This window comes from Sander vitreus, chromosome 12 (assembly GCF_031162955.1).
Source record: "Sander vitreus isolate 19-12246 chromosome 12, sanVit1, whole genome shotgun sequence".
NCBI classification, from domain to species: Eukaryota; Metazoa; Chordata; class Actinopteri; order Perciformes; family Percidae; genus Sander; species Sander vitreus.
The window spans coordinates 1,355,586-1,376,001 of NC_135866.1; the positions used below are offsets into that span (position 1 = coordinate 1,355,586).

General features: G+C 41.5%; 1 protein-coding gene and 1 long non-coding RNA gene across 2 annotated transcripts in view; both read right to left on the reverse strand.

Moving 5' to 3' along the window:
- LOC144527178 (cyclin-Y-like) overlaps positions 1–7,076 on the reverse strand; it is a 35,110-nt gene extending 28,034 nt beyond the window's left edge. Inside the window, exon 1 of the mRNA XM_078265098.1 lies at positions 6,658–7,076. Coding sequence (XP_078121224.1) covers positions 6,658–6,811 — 154 coding nt within the window. The 5' untranslated portion in view covers positions 6,812–7,076. The remainder of the gene's footprint in view (positions 1–6,657) is intronic.
- Positions 7,077–11,227: 4,151 nt separating this feature from the next.
- Positions 11,228–20,370, reverse strand: LOC144527222 (uncharacterized). Its single transcript, XR_013502799.1, has 2 exons — positions 19,586–20,370; positions 11,228–13,418 (listed from the first exon to the last, which is right to left on the reverse strand). It is a non-coding gene; the product is annotated as an uncharacterized LOC144527222 (long non-coding RNA).
- Between the last annotated feature and the right edge of the window lie 46 nt (positions 20,371–20,416).

Sequence of the window (20,416 nt, forward strand, 5' to 3'; positions counted from 1 at the left end):
CGACTGCAGTGATCTCTCTTAATACTGGATCAATGTCAAAGATTGTTGTTCCCATCAGTCACTTAGACACAAAAACATAGGAACATAGGGTCCAGGGGCCTGTTTCACAAAACCAAGATAAGGGATTAAGCCGGGATTTCCCCGTTATCCTGGATGAATTTAGCCTTGACTCGGTTTCACGAAAGCGGAGGCACATGATAAATCACCATGGAGATTTATTCTGTGCAGCTAGCCTGCTCCTGACCAGGCTAACAGCCAGGCTAACAGCCAGGATAACAGCTAGCCTGCTCCCGACCAGGCTAACAGCCAGGCTAACAGCTAGCCTACTCCCGACCAGGTTAATAGCCAGGCTAACAGCTACCCTGCTCCCGATCAGGCTAACAGCCAGGCTAACAGCTAGCCTACTACTGACCAGGCTAACAGCCAGGCTAACAGCCAGGCTAACAGCCAGGCTAACAGCTAGCCTGCTCCTGATTAAAATACAACAGGTGCATATTGCTGTTCATTTAAGTACTGTTATGATTTAAAGTTTATGACCATTTTTTGTTCATAATTATTCATTGTTACTGTTATATTGCTGTATGAAGACTGCTGTTCATATTGTTGTTAGAAGTTTGATGAATATATTATGGCAGTTGTTGAGATAAGTATAAAAGGCTGATAACATTTCAAATGTGTTTTAATGAAGTCTGTTACTAAGGGCGATACATACAACGCTGTACATTTCTATAGTTGACCAATGCACCTTGAATTATTTTAGTTGATTCATTTTTTTTAAATTCTTTAACAATAAGGATCATGTGTGTTCCTCTTTCATGTGCGTTGTATTTGGCATTCTTAGCACACAATCTGTGTTGTCCAGTCAACTGGGACTATAATTTGGGAGGATTGTACAATTTTAAGAACATATCCTAATGGTACAATCCTCCCAAATGATAGTCTTAGTTCACTGGACCAGTAACTATATAGTGATGTAGGCTACTGGACATTCATTAACAACAGGGAGACGACACCCCAATGGTTTTCGACCTTATATTTTGCTGGGGGGGAAATAACTGATGAATACTCTGTTCCATTCATGTTTACAGTGTGCATGGAATTTATCACTTAATTATCTTTATAGTTTATAGATTTTAGAGTCCAATTTCTTCAGTGTCCTTATTTTCTATGTCCATATATACAAGGAGGCAAGGCATATAATATGTAGAGAAGGAAACTCGGCCTCTGTAAAAAATTTAAAAATAAAAAAAACGTGAGAAAAAGCATGGCAGATAATAGCGGACAGACTGAATGATCTAAAAATATACATTTATGAACTACTGCTCTTAACTTAAACCATTCAATGAGTCACTGTCATTTGCAAAAACGAACAGTTGTACACTTTGCATTAAAAGCGAGCAGTGAAAGTTAATATGATTTAGGACATTTATATTTTAGCCCATGAGAGAGAGGGAGAAACAGAGTGAAAGAGATATTTACGCATCATATTCTAGGTAAATTTCCTGAGTAACATTATCTTCTGCTTACTTTTAAGGCAAAGAGTACAACTGTTAATTTGTGCAAATGATTAGTATCCTAATCCTTGAATGGAATGATTATGACGGCTTCAATTCAGAGCAGTGGTCAGTTAATGTATATATTTAGGCTGCTTACGCATTCAGTCAGTCGATCGTCTTTCTCGCTTTCTCTCGCTGTTTCATTACAACGGCCGTGTTTCTTTTCTTTTTATACAAATAATGTGTTTCACGTCATCATACTTCCACAAAAAGCTGCTGCTCACTCTGTATAAAGTATGTACAATGCGTATTCTCCATTTTGGCATCAGTAAATCTGTGATCGACCTCACGATCTTTTAAGGAAAGCCGTGAACGTGCATTTATCTGAATTACTTCAGCCTGGCTCAATCTAGTCTCTCCTCCTCAGCCTGGCTTGGCTGTAGTGAAACGCACCAAGCCACGATGCACAGATTAGACTAGGTCAAGCCTCGCTTTATCAGTTATCCTGGATTTATATATTCTGCTTTTGTGAAACAGGCCCCAGGTTGAAAAAAACCAAAGGTACCCTTTAATAATGAAGTGAACATAACCAGCTTTCAAAGTTGTTGAGTCGAAATTAGCTCTGTGGCCATGTTTTAGGGTATTTTTGAGAGGGATTGTATTTTTCATTATTTAATTATATTTTATGAACTTAAAGCTATAGTGTGTAGTTTCTCTCTCCCCCATGAGGAATTCTAAGTAATGACAACAACACTGTTGGTGCGTCCACATGATACAAGCCTTCAATGATCGCGCACATTCATGTAGGGATCTCCTCCTGTCTTTAGTTTGGCCATGGCACTTGTCGACCTCTCTGTGGACAAAACTGGCTGCCACTAAATGGGTTGAACGTAGAGGACCCATTTCTGGTAAAAATAAATTCAAATGGGCTCAGAATCAAATTGTACTACATCACAGTGCCATTCAACGTAAGTGTTACTAACTTTGTAACATACATAAGCCAGCCCATTCAATTGGGAGCAGATGATGTCTTTAAAAGCAGTGCGTCACACTCTAAATTGAGGCGTTAATTCTTGCCAATTATGTGTCCCTGGGGGCTTCTCCTATCTGCTGCAGCACAGGCTCACAGCTGCCTCTCTGGGCTTTTCTTTGGGGGGCAAATACTTTTTTCTGATGGTGCAGATCATAATGAAGCCCACTAATCTCCATACTGTCTGTGAACTCACAATAGAGCCAACACATTAGACACGCTTCGGTTTCAATCACCTCACCACCGAGACAGACTGCCTCTCAGCACGGGGCGTCTTTATCCCCTGTCAGGAAGCGTTGGTCGACCGCCAAGAATCTGTTTTAGAATCTTCTTCATGTCACTTTGTTCTACTCCGGTAGGATTGCATCTGGCTCCACGCTCCGGCAGCATGCATCCCATTAAAGTAATGATCCAAAACATTTATAAGAAGAAAAAATATATTCCACTTTGCTATGCTATGTTGCCAATGATACAGCCCTGCCAGGGATACTGGACCCATGATAACATTATAAACACCCACCATAATACAAAGCACTCCAGTTAATAGCAATCACAAATGGCACACAGCATGTAAGTGGCATAGACTCCTCAAGTTTTCAAGAGGAAATGACTGATCAATAAAAAGCCGGTCTTTCAGCATGCTGACAGTGCAATTAATGGGATCCACTCAGTTTGAATAGTGAAGAATGGAAGGCTTCCCACTGTACAGCAAAGTGCATCAACTACCATGAGCCCTAATAGTCTTTATTCATGTGTAATTGGCACTAAAGGAGAGCAAGACAGTCTCCAATGTCAATGCATTCTCATGAATGGGTCCGTATGATACAGTACAAAATGTTATGCACACAAAAACGTAAGATTTCGTATGAAACTAGGAGACCGCCGGCTGGTCACATGACGCCGGCTATAGTGGCCGGCTACGAGCTCCATGACACCGAGTGGCAGTTGCTATCTGTTCAAGCTGCTACAGAGCTTCGTGAAGCCAGCGACAGACCCCCGCCACAGCTCGGTCTGCAGGAGTTAGTAGATGTGTTTGGCCGCTACAATGCTCTGCAATGCCAGCTAAGCTGCTCCGCTGCTCTGCTGCTCCACATGGTGCTCCGTTGTATTAGCGGCAGTTAGTGGTCCAGTTAACCCGAGAATAGGTGACTGTGAGCCGGGTACAGCGCACCGTGAGCTGTCGGTCATTTCGGCGTACATGAGGGTTAAGTTTAGGAGACAAAAAGTGAGCGTTATGCGGCCACAAAAGTTAGGTTTAGGCACCAAAACGTTAAGTTTATGAATAAGATCATGGTTTGGATTGAAACACTCCCAAGGAACACGCATTTCCTGGGTGAAAGTCTTATGTATTCCCCGGGAAGCGCACTCGTTCCGACCTCTTACCTTATACAGCAGCAGTCATGGGGGCGCATACAGCAAAAAAAACGTGGAATGCATATGAATTACAGTGCTCAACTTTTCATGGTTCATGAGAACAGGCTGCCAATATTCACTACTGGCAAGTACATTTGTAAAGTTTTGTTACTAAATACCATCCTGCCAGACCCATAAAGCCTTCTGTTTTAAGATAATTTCCTGTGACTGGGCCAGGTTTTGTTTTTTACACCTACCAAACAGCAAGACAATCACACCCACTTTAGCGATTTGTAGCGATGAACTTCTCTCTCAAGCTTTCTGTTTTGAAACATCTACTTCAGTCACTTTACTCAAAAGCAACACCATCGCGGAAAGTGTTCAAAAGTGTTTCCATCATTTCCATTTGTACAAATGAATTGAAAAGAGATCAGGGAGGCAGTAGGATGCAGCCAGATCGTCAGCAGGATCTTCACACTGCCAGGACATTTAGAACAGGTAGAAACACTATAAGTACCTTTAGATGTGGCCAGACAACACGTTGAAGGGTTCATTTCAAGCATACTAAAATTTTCATTGCCAACGACTACTTCTGTTATTGTTATGCACATGACAAATGAAGAACCATGTAGCCTTTAAGGAGTAAATAACTACGCTGACGCTGAATATGCTAGGTTTGAACGTGGAATGGTACACAAGAGTAGACTAATTGATTATCGGACTACAGACTACTACAGGGATTACTTCCTAGCAACTACAGCAGAATAAATAGATCGGAAGATGTTTTACATTTCTCTTTACCCTCCAAAAAAAGATATTTATAAGTTTAAGCTAAAATCAATGTCTTCATTCATAAATATGTCCTCGTTGGTGTAAAATGACCTCTGCCAATGATCTGACTTATCCTCGTAAGCGAAGAATTTCTTATCTGTATTTACATTGGACGGGTAAGTCCACGGAGGCTTCCATGTCGTTCTGCCATTTTGAAAAACTATAATTGCTGAGAGGGACATAGAGCACTAGCCTACCTGTCTAGCTAATCCACAACGCGTTTTCATTCAGAACCAGCGTCACGTGACTGAAACCAGCTGAAACGGAGAAGGAGATCAGTGAGAGGCGCTGGTCACCGCCCTTTAGTTCATAATGGAGGATCATACTTATGCCGAGCCACAGGAGAAGGAATCCTCGTCGCCAAAAAAGCGAAAATTGGAAGACATGTTGTCATAGCTTCTTGGTACGTAACGGCTACCGTAGTTGCTAGAGAGCACTATTCGTTTGAATGCAAAATACAATTTCACCGTTAGATGGAAGAAATTCTTACAGTGTACCTTTAAAACATTTGACACCTTAGAGATATATATTTGATGTTACTTTATATTATTATTATTGTCTAGTTTTTTTTAGCAGCCTACAGTCTCATGATAAGATCTAAGACAAAATACAGTATGTGTGCAATAAATATTGGCCTGATATATAGGCAGACTTTCTGATGGTGTATTATGCTGGCCTGTGAGAGTCTGTACAATTTCTGGAGAAAAATAAATGGGTCGTATACAGTTTCTGAGAAAATTCATTTATATGTAATGGTTGGCTGTTGGCTGAAAATAAGCAGCCCATTGAGTAGACACTTTCCAGTGTGAATGGGTCGATTGTAATGCATATTAGCATGTGTCAATGGAGGGGGGCTGCGCTCCATAGTTGCAGTTTCTTTCATGCACAGGCTGAAAACAAAGAACAGCACAAAGAAAGTCTGCCCTCATGAACAGGATGTTGTCTGTAGCTCCATATCGCTCTGTAAGGACACATGGGAGTGAAAAGGCACACGACTCTTCAATGTGCCTGGCTGTTGGCTACTGATGGCTGATATACATATTTCTGTCAGTCAGTCAATATTACAGGGAGCTTAGTGTGAACAGAGGCAGCAGCTACTTCTCCAGGATATGAGAAAGGTGCTGATTTAATAGAGATCACAGAAGGTCAAGGGAGGGATCATCCAAGATTAAAAAATGATTATCATATCTTATTTTGTAGGCTATAGTGACTCTAGGAATTATACTCTCTCGCCAGGATATAATATGCTGATTATATTTCTTTAATATTCCCACAGGGCTTAACAGTCTATCTAGTATTCAATGTTGAGTTTAAGTTTTCATTATTTTATTGATGTTAAAAGGAAGTTTTTCTTCACCACAAATGCTTGCTCTTGGGGTTAATTGTTGGGTCTCTGTAAATTATAGAGTGTGGTCTAGACCTACTCTATCTGTAAAGTGTCCTGAGATAACTTCTGTTAGGATGTGACAAGTAAAATTGAAAAATGTAATAATATAATGAAATTATATTATGGTGCTCCAACTATTTGCCCTCCAGATTTGATAAGCTTCAATACTCACTCTTAATGTTTAAAGACAATTTCCACAATTGTGTTGCATGTAAAGCTATTATTATTACATGATATTGTATTTAGAAACCATACAGCATGACTAGCAATCCCTATAATATTTCAGTGGTGTTTCGTTTTGTCTCTAATGTTATTCCTACTATATGACATGCAATAGCTTCTCTCTCTCCGTCTCAATCATGTCGTGTTTGATATCGTTTGGTTGGATTTGTCATGTAGAGTTAAAGTATAATACTCCCTGTGTTTTGTACTATAGTAGCCTGTTCCTTCTATAAGCGCTGCACGCCATTCCAAAATCAACCACCATATAACTTTATCACTGTGTTTGCTTTCTTATTATGTCCCATATCATGGTGACAGCCATAAATAATCATTATTACCGTCGACGTTCTCCCGGTCGCTGATGTGCTGCAGGTTGCATCCCGTCTCCTCCCTGCCCAGCTCGGACTCCTGCGGGTTCGACTCCAGTCTGGAGTGGGTATTTCTGCGGAGCTTGGGGCTGGCAGACACGCAGCAAGAGATCGTGCTCCCCATCTTTCCCCTGCCTTCCTCGACCCCAGAGGCACGGGTGGGGTTGCGTTAACAATCCTTTCCGCTCAAATAGAAACTTAAAAAACGACGGGTCACCAACTCCACCGAGGCGAGCCGGTCACCATTGATCACCAGAGCGCACAGTGCACGGCAAGAGCAGCGCCCACGGAGTCTGTCAACCGTCGGTGTCCACGGAGAGGCTGTCAAAGCCACGGATCAATATGTCCCTTTCACCGGCAGGAGCCGATGGAGCCTAATGAACGGGCCGACCTGCCACCGCTATCCCAAGCATCGTAAAGCGGGACGCATCCTGCTCCAGGCTGTGTGTGTGTGTGTGTGTGTGTGTGTGTGTGTGTGTGTGTGTGTGTGTGTGTGTGTGTGTGTGTGCAGGGACGTGCACAGACATTTTGGGTGGCAGGGGCTCAAGAAAAAAACAAAGGCCTAATCATTCAAAACGTTAAATATATTAACACAACTCCTTACCAACTTTTCTTATCTTTCTTACCTCACGCAATTGTTTAATAGATTTAATAAATACTCAACAAAATAATCAGTTCACACAGAGACTACAAACAGCAAAGGAAACTCTGCCATAATGCAACACGGTCTCACGGCAGTTCGTGAAATTGTCATGTTATTTTTAATCGTGTACAACAACACGTTTATCTGTTTTTTTTCGTGGTGGCCAGCACGTAATGGGAACCAGCTACACGGAGGTTGGGTTTAGGAAAAGATGAACGGGGAAAGTTAACGTCACACGCCGGGAGACGGCCCCAGGGGACGCGCGACAATAATAGGACGGTTGTGATTAGGAAAACAACAACGGGGAAACAAAACGCCACACGCCGGCCACGATCCCCGGTCTCCAGGGTGAAAGTCCTGTATTGTTTGACCCATCCACTACCCCAACCAATTTTCGGCTTTTCATACTACTCCCTACCGTAGTCGTGCTGTGATCACGAAATATGCTTCCAATTGAAATGCATTACTTTACATTTTCGTGCTGGCCACCACGAAAAAAACGAATCAATAGATTAAATAACGTGACCATTTCATGAACTGCCGTGAGACTGGGTTGCATAATGTGCATGTTTTCTATGCTACTAGTTTCAAGTATATATTTAGAATAAGTGACTGCACCAAGGAGAGGGACATAGTTGTGTTTATTTTGCAAATGGCAATAAATCATTTTAATTCTTTTGGTGTTATTGGAATAAAAAACGAAATCTCAACAAAAATCTTCACACTAAACTGAAAAAGGCTGTTGCTGCAATTTTGTTAATTATACAGGAAAAAACACTGTTATTATTAGATGTTTAATGCAGGACACTTTTTACAAATTGTGGTCAATTTAGAGATTTTGGTCTATTTTGCTTCCATGTTTTCTTTAACTCTAATGGAAATAAAACTTACAAAATACACATTTAGATGGTAGATTTGTTTAAGGCTGCATCTGTAGATATCTTCTAAATGAATCTACATATTTAAACTTCAAATTTAACTGGGGAAGTTCTGTGTTGATATGTTTTAGTTATTTTGTTTATCCTGTTCACCTGCAGTACCTTGTCAAATGAATGCATATTAGCGCATTTTAATTAGTTAACGCCTAATTTGCATATCAATGTGGCGATTGTGATGACGTTATTAGACACAGATTCTACTGTAGCTGTAGCTGACACCTGGAGTGTCTCCATTAAGTACAGTACATTAGTCTGTAGGGCCATGATGCCTCAGCTAAACCTTAGCTAACTAATTACATAAGCTATAGCTCATGCATGATGCGCTGACACACCAACCCGATAATCGGCCGTCTGACAGTCTGGCGAGGTCGGTGACTCGAGTCTGGTCGGTGTGTTCCGTGCCGTCGTCAGTCGGAGGAGACGTCGACCTTCATTTGGGCCGATTTGACTTGTTGAATCAGCCAGTGGGCAGTCGGACTCAATGACCAATCTGATTGGTGGAGTGATGGCCCTTGACTAGTGAATCAGTGCACTTATGTTAAAACACTTACCGGATAAGCCTCTCAAAATCTGACGAAAATCTTTCAAACTGACCTTTGTCGATCAAAAAAACAGACAGATTCAGCAACTGTACGGCCTATAAATGTTTTCAGAAACATATTTTCGTAAAATACGAGATCGTATTCCGAACAAGCCGCCATTATGGTCGGCTTTGAAATTCGGGAGAAGCCAGACCCACGTGACATGTTCGTCATTTCCGGTTTTCATTTTTTGGGCGACAATATAGATTAGCGCCGCCTGCTGTTATGGAGATGTATTACGTCTCGCGCACGCGCAGAACGTACGCTCAAGTCGGCGTCTCTTCGGTGTGTTCCGAGGCACTTTTTGGACCAACTCGGGGAGACAGAAGCCGAATGATCATTCCGACTGCCTTTTCTGCCAATGGTTGGCCGTTGGGTTGGTGTGTCAGAGCCTTTAGCAAGACACAAGTTAACTATATTTGCTTTGTCTTTCGGCTAATTAGCTGTAAACTTGAGGCACTGGCTGCTTAGTCTTTTGTTCATCACCGCTCACCTCCACACAAGCCAAGAAAACCTTTCTGGGGTAGGAGCTGGATCGGACTGCTGCCTGTCTGTCTGCCTGCCTCTTTGTGCAACAGGTTCTCACACTCATCTCGTAAAATATGGACGCTTGGTCAGGTGCCTTTGTCGTTCTTATTGACGCTAAAAGTCTCCTTTAGCGCTTTAAGTAAACGCGCTTGGTCGGGACTATTGCCGTCCCTTTAGCGCTATAAGTAAACGCGCTTGGTCGGGACTATTGCCGCCCCTTTAGCGCTTTAAGTAAACGCGCTTGGTCGGGACTATTGCCGTCCCTTTAGCGCTATAAGTAAACGCGCTTGGTCGGGACTATTGCCGTCCCTTTAGCGCTTTAAGTAAACGCGCTTGGTCGGGACTATTGCCGTCCCTTTTGACGCAGTTATGTTAAGGAAAAGGTCGTGGGTGGGCGTACGGTTCTGTGACATGCGGGAGGAAAGAAAAAAGCGACTATAGCAAGCGTGACAAGCGGGACATGAACCCCACTCTCCTTGGTGAAAGTCCTGTGTTTGACCCATCCACCCCCCCCAATCAACCTCCATACACGGAAATTGGCCCTTACATACTCCTCTCTAAATCCTATCTAACTGCTGCTCTCCCCGGTGCGTTACACAAACACGCTGAAAGACGCCTTTTTTCGTCGCATCAGACGCTGACAGCCACTGTCCAAACGTCCTTATTTTACGAGTTCGGAATGAGAACGGGTTGCTCTGTGTGTGTCTGTGTAGAGAAAGAGAGAGATCGACAATGTCAAATCTCCTGATCTGATATTTCGATTTTTTAATTGAAGAAATACATTTGTTTAACAGGGAAGCTGTGTGCAAACAGCAATATTTATATATAGGCTATATTTATTATTAAAAAATAAACATGCATCCAAAAAAAAGGGCACTTTCTCTTGAGGAAGAAAAAAGGCCAAGTGCTCAAGCCCCTTTTGATGTCTATAGTCTCTTTCCGACCGGTTCCTAGAACCCTTTTTTTCTTGTGTTCCGACTGGACCAATTTGGGGATTATTAAGTTCCTCCTCTTCCAGCTAACGCTGCTAGCTAACATCGGCAGTCAAACAAACATCAATGATCCAATGTCTTTTTGATAATCTACACGTTTTTCTTGCTGTAGCCTTTCTACAATAAGCCGTGCTAAAAGTTACTATAATCCATTCAAGGAGTTGATAAGCAGACAGATTAGCTAGCTAGTTGATAAGTTGTCTACTTCCACTTTATAAACAGCTAACCATAGCAGCTAACGTTAACGTTACGTCCCTGCTGGAGCGTCAGTTACTTTAGCGATGTTTAACGTTAGCTACATAATTGATACGCACGTATGCGGTTTCGCCGTCCAATCAAAGCCAAAAGGGAGGGAATTTTGTCACCCTGGGACCAGGTTTAAAAAAAGTGCTTTTTCAGGCAGTGCGTTTACAGAATTCGTTTGGACGATCAGCCCAAACGATGAAAAATGTGCGTTTGCACCAAAAAGCGTCTCTGTGTGGATGGCCCCAAAAGTATATATATTCTGTTATCACATGGGTTAAATGTTGATTAAAGCTATAGTGCGGTGCGCCTGGGTAGCTCACCTGGTAGAGCGTGCGTCCATATACAGAGGCACAGTGGCAGCGGGTTCGATTCTGACCTGCATGTCTAAGCTGTCCTGTCACAAATAAAAGCCTAAAATGCCCCAAAAAAATAATCTCAAAATAAAAAACAGCTATAGTGTGTAGTTTCTGTCTCCCCCATGAGCAATTCTACATGATCCACATGATACAAGCCTTCGGTGATCGCGCATGTACAAATAAATGGTAATCATTCCTATGATTATTTGGCTTGCCAACTAGACAGTTGTAATTTGGTGGCCCAAAGCTGCAAAAGCCTAGACTGGGTAAACCCAGCCCGATCTGCCGGCGATTTGATGTCGCTTCGCAGCTCAGGCTGGAAACCTGTACGTTTATCTATCCTGCTTCCGTTACAAATCTGTGGGGACCAATCACAAACTGGCTTATCCACCTGGCGCGCTATTGGCGGGTTTAACGCGATGAAGATAGAGAAGCGACGGCAAGCAGCTTCTTGTTTACATTCAACATGGCAGCCACTGAAGCGCAGCAACCCGTTGATTCGCTCGTTGGTCTGATTGGTTGAAGGACTATCCAGTTGTGTACAGAGTCATTTGAACTACGCCCGTTGATCCCGCCTCTTGTGCAGTAGAAAATACAGTGCAGACTCCCCAGACTAATGTTCAATCTTAAAAGATTGAGCTTGGTCTGCTGATAGCCAGACTAGCAAAACACAAAAACATTTTAGGAAATAGTAAGAGGTCAAACCTATAAGGTCATATGTATAAACAAAGGCTATACACAAATAATCCCACCATGATCTATAGGCTGTTTGAGTTAAAGGGTAACTTTATTTTTTTCAACCTACTGTAGACCATATTTTCCTGTGGGAACAACAATCTTTGAAATGGGTTCAATGAAAATGAAATACGTTGGCTCTATACACGCTGACAGTAGCGTATTTCAGAGCTGTTTCATGTTAAACAAATAACTCTATAACTAAAAGGTCTATCTCTGTAGGGATCCTTTCCATAATGTTGTCAGACACTCAGAATAATAATCTGAGTCTGTCAGCAGCAAAAACAGAAATTGTAGTGGATGAAATTACTCAATAGGCTTCTGGACCAATTTCAAAGATTCAAAAATGACTCCTTTAAAAAAGCCCAACAGAATCATATTGTTTCCTCTATGTGCATGGGATTAGCTTCCTGAAGTACTGTGCCACACTGAATCATCTGTGCTGAAACAACACATTGTGAAAAACTGTTCTGAAGAGTTTGATACAATAAAAATATTGACATCTTCTGGCCAAGCCATGGTATTGCATTTGTATGGATTTATTAAATGCAAGTCCACGTGATGGAAGAAAGTCAAAATACAGTATAAATGACCTAATTTCTGTCATTCTTGATATTTTGTTCAGTAAAGGTTATATTATAAAAACTGACCACTTTTAAACTCATTCTGTGGCTCTCCTTCGACATTTAGTACCATTTGGACAAGCAAAACATATTCAAAACCTGTGACATGTCCCCAATACATGTGGAATGAAAGCCTCATAATAACATTTCTTTTTACCAATAAATACACATGAATCTGCAACACATTTCCTGCACTTGCAGGGTTAAAATATCCACCAGGGGGTAGATCAGGAACAAATGAATGGCTAAGAATCAGAATCAGAAAGGGCTTTATTGCCAAGTAGGTTTTTTGACCATACAAGGAATTTGTCATGGTGTAGTTGGTGCATGTCACACATTCTCTAAATATAAGAAGGATAAAAAGAATATAAACAATATAAGTATAAACATATACACACAGTATGTATTAATAAAGATAAAAATAAAGGTTTTGGTCCTGATGGACCTCAGCCTCCTGCCAGAGGGGAGTGGCTCAAAGAGTTTGTGGCTGGGGTGGGAGGGGTTCAGCCACAATCTTTCCAGCACGCTTCAGAGTCCTGGTGGCGTAAAGGTCCTGGAGCGGCGGCAGATTGCAGCCAATCACCTTCTGAGCTGACCAAATGACACGCTGCAGTCTGCCCTTGTCCTTGGCTGTGGCAGCAGCGTACCAGATGGTGATGGAGGATGTGAGGATGGACTCAATGATGGCTGTGTAGAAGTGCACCATCATTGTCTTTGGCAGGTTGAATTTCTTCAGCTGCCGCAGGAAGTACATCCTCTGTTGTGCTTTCTTGACGAGGGAGCTGATGTTCAGCTCCCACTTGAGGTCCTGGGAGATGGTAGTTCCCAGGAAGTGGAATGACTCCACAGTGTCAATTGTGGAGTCACAGAGGGTGATGGGAGGCAGGTGGGGCTGAATTCTTCCTGAAGTCCACAACCATCTCCACTTTCATTAGAGCGTTGAGCTCTAGGTTGTTTTTCTTGCACCAGGTCACCAGGTGGTCAGCCTCCGACCTGTAGGCGGACTCGTCTCCATCAGAGATGAGTCCGATGAGGGAGGTGTCGTCTGCGAACTTCAGAAGCTTGACAGATTGGTGACTAGAGGTGCAGCTGTTGGTGTACAGGGAGAAAAGCAGAGGGGAAAGAACACAGCCCGTAGTGAGCGTAGTGTCTTGTTGAAGAACCTCCACTTAAAACATTAAATTGCAAAGAGGTTTTAACGTGGCCAGGGCGCGGAGGGTCTGCGGAGTATGGCAATCCGTTTCAGATTGTATTCCATATCCTTGATATCAGACATCAGGCTCCTCCACTATTTAACTAGTAAAAGCCAAAATCGTACTCGTTCACCAGTTGAACTGTTTCTGGACTTTACTAGTTAGCTAGTGCAGTCCAAAATGTTTACTAGTTAACTATTAAAAGCAAAAGTGTGCACTAGTTAACGAGTAGGACACAGTGCCAATGAGGAGTAGGGGAGAGGGGAATTTGAGGCTTCCTATTGGCTCTCAAGTTCAAAATAAAATATAAAAAACAATCAGGACTCAGGATTATGTTCTATCCCGCCTAATTTATTTGCATGTTGCACACTAATTAACATGTTGGCTTTTTTGGACATAACTAGCTAACTAGTAAGGTCAAAATGTCATTTTGAGCCTCACTAGTAAACTAGTAACATCCAGAGAAAGTCCAACTACTGAATTTCAAAAGGCATCACTTGTTAACTAGTAGGCATTTTGGAGCGCACTAGTTAACTAGTGGCTCTTTTTGGACATCACTAGTTAACTAGTAAGGTAAAAAGAGGCTTCAACATGCTTTTTGCCTTTACTACTTAAAGGGATACTTCACCGATTTAGCATTAAGCTTTGTATCAGCAGAAACACTGTAGTATTTTAAATGACCGTCCTTCCCTCCCTCATGTCCCCCTGAGAGGGGAGATCTCTGTATTGTGGGTCTGAAAAAATTTAAACCAATGATGCAAAAATCGTTGTTTTACGTCATCGGTATACATCTGTTCCATCAATCCTGCTTGCAAGTGTCCGCTCATTAGTCAACAAACTGGACTACATCCAACTTCAACGAAACTCCCAACGCGAGTTCAGAGACTGCTGTGTTTTTGTTGTTGTGGAAACAATTGCTGAATCGGACTATCCAGCTACCAGGCCGGCTGCTCTGTCGCCGGGTAAGACTAGCTAGTGGAGGTGAGCTGTGTTAACACGGACTGCCTGTTGCAGAAATGGGGGTGCTTGTATCCAACTAACTGCTAACTGCTGGTGGAGTTTGTGACTGTTAAATGCCGACCATTCTACATTACACGCAAATTTGTATACTCGGTGATACAGCCCACCAAGCGCTAATGCTAGTAGCTAGCTATGTGTTAGCTGAATTTTACGGAGCATATAATGTGTTTCGTATGTTGTTTTTATATAATGTCGTTTTTATATATTTGAATTGTGTAACCACTTGAGCCACGGTGAAATGTTGTTTCGTGTATATTGTTGAAATGACAATAAAACACAGTTGAATTGAGTTGACCATCTCACTGTCTGTCTGTAACGGTAGGCGTGGCTTGGGAGTGGACTCAGAGCAGCGAAGCAAGTGCATTCTGGGATTTGGTGTCTTTCATCCACATGAGCCAAAAACACATTTCCTGGCTTTTCTCGGCCTAGAAGCCACCAATTTCAATTTTTTTTCACATTTATACTACATAAGTGACTCAATTTAAAGATATATTCAGCTTTCCAGCAGTGAAATATCCCTTTAACTAGTAAGAAAATTCGGTTCTCACTAGTTAACTAGTGTAGAGATAAGTAGCTCACTAGTAAACTAGTAACCTGAATTATACTAGTTAACATGTCAGAGCTGTTGCAGCTCATTAGGAGGACTTTAAGTGTCACAGGTTCAGTCCACAGGACCACTAGGGCTTCAAACAGTTTGGTGCTACTAGTACGCTGCCCGGCGTCACTAGTAAGGCTTCTGCTGTAACTAGTTAACCCAGTTTTCCACCAGGCACGTCTGCGCTGCATTTCAGTGGTGCCGTGGGCCGTGGCCCCCACGAGAAATCACAGCCATTCAAGTCAATGCTTCATATTCCACCAGCCGTGTCACAGCGCATCCCAGAAGTGAGTGTGAAGCGGCTCTCCGCTCCGCTAAAGATACGCGTAAAGATACGTATTTGATCTGTTTTTAATCTTTTTATCGTTTTTAACTGCTCTTTAATGGTTTATGTAAAGCACTTTGAATTGCCCTGTTGCTGAAATGTGCTTTACAAATAAAGCTGCCTTGCCTTGCCTTGCTTTGACCGCTTTGACTGCAATCAGTAAGAAAGACCAGACGGTTCGCGGTGACCATGCGCGCTGTCCGCAGCGCCCCAAAGGCACTGAACGTAAGAAGCATGAAACCCGTTTTAAGCCTCCTCCTGGCTGCATCTCACTGCCTCCCTGAATCTCGTGTCTTTTGCACATCTGTGTAGTCGCGACGCAATGAATCATGCAAATAGGGATCATGCACACACTTCTGGACTGCCAAGTGACGTATAAGAAATAGAAGAATTGAGCTTGAGAAAAAACTTACTTTTACACCACCACGCACTTGAAGGTGTAAAAGTAACTTTTAAACAAAGAGCACCAGCAAACGTGGTGTGATTGTCAACTTGTATGTTGTTGGATGCAGGTTTCAGGGGCACTTTGTTTGAAGCAGAACGAGGCCTTAACAAGGTCTTTTTCATGGTGGTCATGTGAAGTGAGACATAAATACATCTTTTAACAAGAAGTCTGCTTGAGGTGCTGATGGAATGCTTATATTGTGCATGAAGCATAACGAAAAGCTGCTAAGATAACACATAAATAATAAGTCAATCTGATCGGTTTTTTTTCAATATGTACAAAACAGTTGACTGACTGACGGAGTTGACTCAGCATATTTTTATGTCGGGTGAAAGTAAATGGTCAATACATTTACATGACAGCAATACAATGCTTTATTATGTGCTGTATGTATTCTGTATATGAATTTGACTTGTTTCCTCTTAGTTCACTATTCCTTTATTGCTCTTAACAACTGTCTTGTCTAATCTTTGTACTCTATGCTCTGTTGTGTTGCTTTGTGCTGTGTTGTGTTACCGTCACCTAAATAATTTTTTTAATTGAAACTGAACATTCCATATGAGTATTGCACTTTGAAGGCAGTAAGGAAACTTCCATTGAGCTTTGTGTTGCAGTAGTGCGTGTTGAACAGCAGAGGGCCTTGTTGATTGCCACAGTGAACCACTGTTGATGGTGTCAAGTCAGTAGGCTTCATCTCACTGCTTGTAGGCGGTTTAGTCTCTTGGTGGAAATTTCCACTCCAGGCACACTGGACCAAAGGCCACGGAGATGTTTGAAAGGCAACAGAATGAAATATTAAAGAGCCTCACACACTGCAACTTGTCTGCTCTGTAAGGGAAAGATAATAAATGCCGTGGAGTTACAGGTTGGTTAAATACTTTTAGAAAATTAAATTTTCAGCATGATATAGTGACTAAAATAGAGCGAAAGAATGTGAAGTTCAATAATCCCAGTAAAGTAAAATGATCACAGTTGACTCATACAAGTTGAACAGGCCCCAAAATATGTAATCAAACCACTGTAAATGACAGTTAAAACTAGAGATGCACGTGACATTTCAAGAGAAGAAGCAGAATGTTGAAGAGATAAGCTTCAGTGTTGGGAGTGGCAAGGCTTTCCCTCTCTCTTTCTACAAGCTGTTCACCACTAGTGTTGGGAGGGTTGCTTTGGAAATGTGATAGGTTACCCTATTTAAAGCTTTAGTGCATAACGTTTTGATATTAATGAACGTCTGTTACATTCAAGCCATTGCCAGATGAGTTTCTACAAAGCTAATTAAGACTCTCAGCTCCACACAACTCTCTCTGGATTTCTCAGTGTGACTATGTTCAGAAGATTGTGGTGTCCGGTGACTTTGGCAAGCAGAAAACTCTCATGTTTTTTAATCCTCCATGTCTTCCTTGGCTACTAGCAACTGCATGGAGGAGGAGGTTGGAAGGGGGTGGTTGTATCATGTGGACACACCGACAGCTTTGTTGTCATTACTTGTAATTCCTCATGGGGGAGACAGAAACTACGCACTATAGCTTTATAATGTAATATGGTGTAACTATTTCAATTACTTCTAAATTTGTTCAACACTTGACTACTGTCAAACTCCTTTTAAAATCCTTCATCACGTGAATTAAGATTATAATCATTTCATTTTGAAGATCAAAAGGTTGGACATTGACATTTTCCACGTCGAAAGCATCGTGACCGCCTAGAAACATTCTTTGCATTGCACGGTTATGTTTGAACCCTTCTCAGATTTATGTATGAAATGTTTTCTATATTTCCAGCACTGGAACGCGTTTTGTATGTAACCAATGTATTCATTAACATTTTCATAGGTAACTGTAATTTAATTATTACATAGTTTTCCCAGTAATTGTATGTAAAATGTAACTAGTTACTCCCCAACATTGTTCACTACTCTGTGTGTGTGTGTGTGTGTGTGTGTGTGTGTGTGCGCGCGTGTGTGTGTGCGCGCGTGTGTGTGTGTGTGTGTGTGTGTGTGTGTGTGTGTATGTGTGACTGTATGTATCTGAGACAGCATGATACATTTTATTTATGCAGAGTCTTTATGTCCACGTATGAGAGGGAGAAACCACTCTCACTTTAATAAAGAAAGGATACATGATGTCTGCTTTTATCACCATCAACCCATTGGAGGCCATTTCTGTATCGCCAGGGGTTGCTATGGAAACTACTCATTTTCATGTGCATCCCCATTAAAAGGTAATTTCATTTTTACTTGAAATCTAAGTTGAAGACATTTATTACTCAGCAAATGGGAGCCAACTTTTTTAGCAGAGTAATTCAGCCGGTTTCTTTTAGCAAGGTTGTGTCTCTGTTTATCTGTGACCTTTATCAATCAATCAATCAATCAATTGATTGATTAATTGATTACATACGTCAGAGGTCACACGCCTCTGGAGCCACTAGGAGTTAAGTGCCTTGCTCAGGGACACATTGGTTGATGTTTCGCAGTGGGAATCAAACCCAGATCTCCCACACCAAAAGCATGTGTCATATCCATTGCGTCATCACACCCCCCCTCCCATCACCTTGAGCTACAATGGCTTCCATAAGAACCCAACCACACAGAGATAAAATACATAAATGATCAGTAATCCATCATCACTGAAACTTCCTGTCGATACAGAGGGCACACGGAGCTATTTCTCTACAGTAAGAAAGCCTACAAAATCCCCACAAACTGACAGTCTTGGGGGACACCTACTCATGTGTTATTTTATTGTTTTACTATATATCCATATTACTATATGTCCATATTTCACCCTTTCACAAGTATTTACGAATTAACAAAGAATACAGCAGTGGTGGAGTGTAACTAAGTACATTTACTCAAGTACTGTACTTCTAGTACTAGTCTCTTCATGCCTCTTTCTACTTCTACTCTGCTACATTTCAGAGAGAAATATTGTACTTTTTACTCCACTACATTCATCTGTTACAGCTTTAGTTACTAGTTACTTTACACATTAAGATTCCTGCACACAAAACACATGTAGTTTATAAAATCTGATGTTTTATTCTAAAGTAAACTAGCCAACAATATAACGGCTACAAGTCCAGCTGAGATGATGAGACCATTAAACACACAACTGGTTGGAGCCTTTACACTTTCTACAATGGGAGGAGAGTTCTGCATTGAGTACTTTTACTTTTAACACTTTAAGTACATTTTTCTGACTTACATACTTTTACTTAAGTAACATTTTCAATGCAGGACTTGGACAGAAGTATTTGTATAGTGTGGTATTAGTACTTTTACTTCAGTAAAGGATCTGAATACTTCTTTCACCGCTGGAATACAGGATGTGATGGAGGTATCATCTGTGCAATTAAATTACAGTGAGCTCCAATGCGAAGGGAATACGACAAAGAAGTTACAAACTACTCTTCAACGTGCTTCCACGAGATTTGGTTGTGCGTGTGTCGAGCAGACAGTGCTGCTCCGCTGCCTCAGGCTGCACATGGCTGCACACAACCAGAATCAATAAAGGGTTTTATTGCCACAATAAGTTACACTTATGTGGAATGTGTCTTGGTGAACGGTGCATACACACACAAAAAAAACATATTAAACATTAATATGAAATTAAACAATAAATACAGAAACAAATAATAAATAATAAAGTAACTGTTGCATACGAGGAAAGTGGGAATTACTGTAAGTCCGCTGGTGTTGTTTCCCTGATGTCCATGAGCTCATCTCTGGTGAAAGATCTCCAGGTATAGCAGCAGAAAACTGAATTTACGACAAAAACACGACAAAACTACGAGCACCAAATCACAGAAGCGCCCGCTGAACTCTGGACTGTGTGCATACTCTGTGGCTATGGTGGCTGTGGCCTTGTTTCAACAGGGGGATTCACCGTTTAGTTTCACAGGAGCTTTGACGTTAGAAGCACTGAGTGAGAGAGAGAGATTGAAAGAATACTATACTATATGATCCTGCACAGACTGTTGCAATAATTGTATGGTTACAAGGCGTAATTTACAGGGGGGATGGGGGTGTTACACACACTCTCTAGTGAGGCTTCAACATAGCAGAACATTCTATCCTTTCAATATAAATTGCTTGATTTATAAAAAAGGAACCTTTCAACATGGAACTTCCTCTTTCCTCATTTTCATTTCCTTTCACGCAGAACATTGAAGTAGGCAGTTGGTTCACACCTTGATATGTATATACTATGTATGTAGGTTGTACATTTATTCTACACATGTACATTCTTTTCATTCCTCTAAGTATATTTTTTTTCAGTAGTTGTTCTTGCATTTTTGTCTTGCTATCTTATTTTATTTTATCTTATTTTCTACCGTATTTATTACTTTTAGTATATTTCTTGTATTTTATGTATGTGCCTGTTAGTGAGTATGAGTATATGTGCTTGTAACTTGCTGCTGTAACACTGCTGTAATTTCCCAATTTGGGATTAATAAAGTCCATCTATCTATCTGCACCTACATTAAAGGTTGTCTTGAATCCTAGCGAGG